We start from the raw sequence: 6,654 nt of genomic DNA on the forward strand, positions 1-6,654 counted from the left end.
TTTTTTTATTTATTTATTTATTTATTTATCAAAATACAAAGAAGTTTTCACATGCTGTCAGTTTTGTCATATGTTACTCCTCTTACAAAGAGGGTCTTTACTGTGCAGTTGACAAGATGTAAATGTTGAATAAGGGGGCTTAGCATGTATCATGTTGCCAAAAATGTTTGGCTTTCGTCGGCATGGCTGCCCACCAGAAGTTTCTCCGCTGCAGCTCTATCACGTCTCCCTCAGTTTATTTCTGTTCGTGTTTGTCAAGCAAAAACTCAAGGAGCCTCTCATGTCTGTTCAAGAGATAATACGCCCCAAGCAGAGAACAGAAGCCCATCATTGGGCATGATCAGTATGCCAAAGCACATCTGTGTGCTCCTCCAGGGATGGGCAAAGAACTACAAAGTCATGTTAAAATTAAAGTCGGCCCGCTCGCTCTTCTGAGGCTCCTCCACACGGCACCACATCTCCCTGAATTAGAGAGCTTCTGTCGAGACGAAAGCCCCCAGGATACCCGGATCTCTTCCTCTCTTTCCCTCCCTTTCTCCTTTGCCTTTCCTGTCCAGTGGACGTCTTTTCAGCCTCCTTGTACTCTACATGGCAACCACCAAGCCTCTGATCAATCCGGTCGTCTCATTATGCAGAAAATTTTGCGGAAGCTCTCCCCGCTGAGCCGTATTTTCACTTCAGTTACTCTAATCCAGGATTTGGGAGATAATTCCACAATGTGTGTTTAGTGTTACACCCAAGGATTGTTTCTGATATTGAGCTGGTGGTGCATGGAAGATAATGTAATCAGAATAGGTTTTTCTTGCTACGTGATTTGCATGTTTATGGCTTAATTAGTTTCTTATAGTTAATACAGTGGGGTCCAAAAGTCTAAGATATGGGATTGAAAATCTCGTTTAAACCTGGAAATAAACAGTTTTAGGAATTTGAAAAATGTAAAACAAAGAAATGTTATAGTGTAAAATGTTCTGCACTGTTTCTAGGTCACTTATCAAATAATCAAATTTGTGACATTCACCATGTTAAGTCATGCTGGAATCATGCTGGAATAACATGGATCAGGTTTTACACAAATTGTTCATTCCATGCCAGCTCGAGTGCATTCTGTCATTTACGCAAAATAGGGACATTACAATTCTGTATCATTTTTAGTTCAACTTTTCACTCAAGTTGTTTTGCTGATAGTATAAGTTGTAATAAAAATAAAAAACATGCATTTAATTAAAGAAAAACAATGCAAAATAGAAGCATTTCCACTAGTGTCCTCAGAATTTTGTACCCCACTCTATGTGCATGCCAAGTGCAATCTGCATGCAGCTTTATATCTTATAATGCAGACTGACTCATATTTTTATTATTTCTTTTGTGTTTATAGTAAATATAAAGAAAGAAGATAAATGAGAAGAGATGGACATCAGCTAAAAAGGATAAAAATGATAAAGGAAGAAAAGAGTGTCAATGAAAAAAAACATACATAAAGAAGAGGAAATCCTTACACCGGGGCTGTCAGGAAAAGGCATTATATATCTCTGTGGGGACACGAGACTGACACAGCCAAGCTGTGGATGGGAAGTGGGGTTAGCTTTCACCTGGGACAGCCTTTCGGAGAAGAGGAGAGGTCATCATAAAACTTTTTATTTTTCTAAACTTTTTTAAGTTTATGGTTTCAAAAAGACGAAAAGATGAGTGTATATATCTATATAGCGATATATATGTATGTATAAATATGTTATAAAAGAGAAATGAAGAAAATAAAAAAAACTCAATAGCAACAGAGTGATGAATTAGCGCTGGAGGGGGGGTGGGGGGTGTACGTGTTGTTCCTTCACACCCCCTACCCCCCTCCCAATGTAGACCTCCTTGTCCTGCCTGCGTCTAGAGGATGGGTGGGTCAAGGAGGGCAGCGGAGAGGCTGAGGGCCCAATAGACACGATTCCATGTGGCCCCTTTTCATCCAAAGCCCTTGAGTATGGCACGGATGGGTCTTCCATTTGCAGGATTTTATGGGTTCAACTTCCTATTGAGCTGCATTGCTTCTTTGGGAAAATGTCAAAGGCCTTTATTCGCTAATGTATGGGTGGTGAGATATCCTTTTTCTAACCATCCTGTCTAGATGTAAAATAAAGGCATACGAACTTGCATGGGACTCCAAATTTCCGTCAGAAGATCCACTTTACAGAAATGTTATGAACAATGACATAACTCAACAACATCAGGTTGCAATGTTGTGAAGGTCTTTTATCAAGCTATTCAAGTGTCATATTGAATGGGACAAGCAAAGACAATGTAAATATACCAACAAATCCCAGTTGACAACAGACAGTCTCAAAGTAGGAAAGGGGGGCACCAGTAGTTCTCAAGACGCTGTCATCCCTCTGTTGTATGTAGCACAATATAAAGTGGCCCAATGAGGTGAAACACAGGTGCAGGTTTTACAAGGATTTGTGTGTGTGTGTGTGTGTGCTTGTGTGTGAGGATGTGAGTTTGGGGGGGGAGGTGGGGAGTTTGAGGCAGTTATGGGCTGAAAGGGGCTTTATAGAGTCTCATTGGGTGCAGCAGCCCAAGAGCCCAGAGCTACCAAAAAGCATTTCATTGTAGTGTTGTGGAGGTGGCCGTGCTGTGTAGTAAACACTTTTGTATGTGGTGTCAGGGGGCTACAAATTAAGAAAATTGGAGCTGTCTGCTCGGTATTGTCACAGGAGTTTCGCTATCCATCTTGGAAATGGGTTCCCGCCCGCTGCAAGGTGGAAAACGACGTGAAACGAGCAGCGTTTTGGTCATGGGGTTTGTGAGCAAAGTTTCAGTAAAGATCTGTTACCTTTATACTTCTACCGAGCTCCATTTCAGTGACATCCTTATATATTTCAACGTTGTACTAATTACATGCTGCTCAGCCTGGTCAAACGTCGATTGTAGCCATTTACTAATGTTGTATTATTGTATTACCAGTATGAAAAACATTTATATATGGATATATCTATTTGTGACTTTGCGACCTTTCAAGAGGATTGTATCTTTTCATTTTCAATGGTGGTCCAGGTTTATTTTTTTGGCGGCAATTTATGCAAGTACCGGGAGATTTTCACTTGTGTGGTGTTGTTTCCATTTGTCTGTATCTTTGGTTCAGCTATTGAATGTAATTCAACCTTTTACATACGGTTTTGTTTTATAAGCAGTACTTTGTAAATGTGTGGACATGGTAAAGCAAGTCTTTGTTCTGAAGATGGACCTGATGGATACACAGTCCAGCGGACACCTCTCTTTTATAACAGGAGCACTCCAGTTAACCAATGGTCATTAAACTGACCCTGTAGGACAATGACAGAAAGACATAAAATGATTGGATGAGTCTGATAATGGTTTACAGATGACATGTTCTAACCAGAGCGGAATTATGCTCTTTGATTTCTATCGGAGATATTTTTTTTATTTTCCTTGATGCAAATGGCGAGCAATTGGACCCACATTCAGAAGTCTCCTGTCAAGAGGTGTCATTCTATAATATGTGTAAAAAAAAAAAAAAAAAAAAAAAAAATGGGAATATGTTATTGATGTGAAATATGGTTGATTTCTTGGGAAAACAATACACTGTAAAATGTTTTGTTTGGTAACCTAAAAATGTGCTTCATGTGGTAACATCTCAAATGTCATCATTTACTCATCCTCACGTTGTTCCAAACCCTTATGTCTTTCTTCAGTGGAACAAAAAAAGGAGATTGTGTCTTCTGCATGTCAGTCACCATTTACCCTTTATATATATATATATATATATATATATATATATATATATATATATATATATATATATATATATATACAATGAAAGTGAATGGTGACTGAGGCTAACATTCTGCCTATCATCTCCATTTGTATTCAAGTAAGTAATTCATACTGGCTTGGAACAACATAAGGGTGAGTAAATGAATTTTGGGTAAACTACCCCTTTAATATGACTGAATCAACATGACTACATACGAAAGTATTTTTTAAGGGTGAGATCAAGTAGAAATAGCTCCATAAATTACCAACTGCACGTTTTCACTTTTTACAGTGTGTTTTGGTTCAGTGAGAAGGAATCTTACATTTAGTAAACATATAAACAATCCACCTCTACAGACAGCATTCCCAAGCTTTGCAAAATCATGTGCTTCCTTGGACTCAGGTGTTACATGACAGAACCGATGTGTTCCCTTCCATAGATAATGATCTTACTCCTCTGTGCTGCATTTCTCCTCTCAGAACAAAACGTTATTTTCTACAAAGCTGGTGACTCCTATCTCAACAACTGTACTACTTTGTTACCTAAAGGATCATCAAAGACAACCATTTTCTTGAGATTGGAGGCATCCGTTCACCAGTCAGTTGGTTAGTGATGCATTAGCCGTGGTGAATGGGAGCTTTTGTGGCCAAGATGCGTTGTTTCAGGGACACTATAAACCGAGCACCGGATTCTGCTCTGGAAGAGACTGTGACTGAACAACCTAACAAAAAGATGTCAATTCTACAGAGATCCGAGACCTCTGGGTTTATTTCTTTGCTTTAGTCCGTATGTGACATTACTTGTTTACATGTCCTTTTTCAACCCTGCTATGAGGTATATATCAGCTTTTGCTCTGTATTCTTTGGCTTGTTGTCTTCCCTATGCTCTGTTTTCTATCAAACCACGCAAATCCCATTTACCTGAGCACCAAAGCCATTCACCGTCTTCCTCAACCCAAAGCAGAGAACCAATGCAAACTGTAGTCTGCTTATAGTCTCTTCTCTGAAACTCAAGAAACGCATGTATCTGCCACTTCTTCCCTCATCCAAAACATCCTTCCAAACGATACTGGTCATTTGCTCCAGATATTAGGGAAGGTTTAAGACCAGCTATGCAGTTGACCTACTGTCTGCACAGCTTCAGTTCCCTTGAACTTCATTCAAATACAACCATGCCAATGGAAACGACAAACTTATCCTGGCAAATGCTTATCCCAACCCAGTTTATCACACAAAAAAGAAAAAAAATTAACTCCTGCCAACCTGATTTCCCTCATTGTCATTGCCAGATCCCCGAAGCACAAAAGTTTGAATGGAAGTTGAGTTAGATGTCTCAGTGATAGTTACTTCCATTTAAAGAGAGTGTGTGTTTGAGAGTGTGTATGTGTGCTTCTAGCCCCTTTGTTTTCTACTGAAAATATACAAAAGCTACTTCCTCTGTCATCTCAATATAAAATGTATTATATTAGAAAAAGGATCACTTCATGTGCAACGCAAGCTCAACGCAGCAACAAATCTAATTTAATTATTCGCTTTTGTTTTGTTTGTTTGTTTTTTAATTATGTTTGTCTTTCTTTCGAATTTTGAAGTTGTTCCAAGTACATACGAGTAAAAGGGAAAAAAGTAAAGAAAAAAGAAACCATTATAAATTATTCTATTTAAAATGAGATGACTAAACTTCTGCTGTCCTGGCTCTGTACTCTCTAAATTTCAGTTTTCTTTCTGTATGCATCCAATGTGCTTCAGACAACCAGTATTGTTTATTAATGAATCATTATATTATTATGATTATGATTATTATTATTACTATCATGATTAATATGGTTATAAATAAATATTTCTTTCTTCAATAACAGAGACTCAAAGCTCTGAAGTTGTATATGGCATCTGGCTTAAACATTCTCTGTGTACACTGCATGTACGCTGAACATACTTTATATCACATTGTTGAATAATGTTGAATGGGTTAAACTAATGTTGACCAGGTTTCTCTATGAACTAGCTTTACATCCTTTAGCATGTCCTGGATTCCTTGCACCACTTTATTGTCTGACAATGATAGATTTATATTTGTTTAATGGTGGTTTTATTCAACTTCAGATGATATAAAATATTGTTTTGAATGCGCTTTAAATTAACTATACATATAGGAATTTCTTGAAATATAAAGAAAAAATTGTAAAGTCTATATGTACACAGACCCCCATCTACGAACCCTGGTTCTATGTACATGTAATTCTATTTAGTAGATATATTCTGTCCAAATCTAAAAAGAGAATCACCTTGATTAAAGTTCAAACTGTGAAGTTTGTCTATCAACACAGATCAGCATCTCCCTTTTCTCCTTTTTCAAATATTTGCTACTGAACAGTCCTTAAATGCAGCATATCCAATATTAAACATGGACTGTCTGAACATATGTTCCATCTTAAAGTAGCCTCTGACCTTTTATAAACCCTTCTCGCCAAAATATATTTGACTCGAGTCTTCGTCGAAGCTGCTCTATATGTATCACTGTCAGTGTGTAGAACTGAGAGTGAAAGGGATGATGGGAGTTTAGACCAATTTGTCTTTTGTTCCCCAAGGGCCACAAGACAAAGTGGTTGTGTCCATCTCCACAACAATCATTTACCTACACAAAGCAATCACACCATCCATCCCCTTTTGCACCCTACAAAACAGCACAAAGATGTTTACATACCTAGGCTAACTAACAGTTTTCCACCACCAACACTGATCTCATGATGCAGTACTTTGTCATTCCCTCATTACACAGGCTATGGAAAGTCTCGTCCAATCAAAGAGGACTTCTCACCTCTTCTTGAGGTCACCAGAGGATCTGCTAGAAAAAATAGAAAACAAATAAGAAGACTGTCCTGGAAGGACAAAAGCATA

At 38.1% G+C, this 6,654-nt stretch overlaps 1 protein-coding gene across 1 annotated transcript in view; it reads left to right on the forward strand.

Moving 5' to 3' along the window:
* LOC127422981 (RNA binding protein fox-1 homolog 3-like) overlaps positions 1 to 5,612 on the forward strand; it is a 624,242-nt gene extending 618,630 nt beyond the window's left edge. The window contains exon 16 of the mRNA XM_051666939.1: positions 1,376 to 5,612. Within this exon, the coding sequence (XP_051522899.1) occupies positions 1,376 to 1,378 (3 nt within the window). The 3' untranslated portion in view covers positions 1,379 to 5,612. The remainder of the gene's footprint in view (positions 1 to 1,375) is intronic.
* The last annotated feature ends 1,042 nt before the right edge of the window (positions 5,613 to 6,654 follow it).

This window comes from Myxocyprinus asiaticus, chromosome 32, assembly GCF_019703515.2.
Source record: "Myxocyprinus asiaticus isolate MX2 ecotype Aquarium Trade chromosome 32, UBuf_Myxa_2, whole genome shotgun sequence".
NCBI lineage: Eukaryota > Metazoa > Chordata > Actinopteri > Cypriniformes > Catostomidae > Myxocyprinus > Myxocyprinus asiaticus.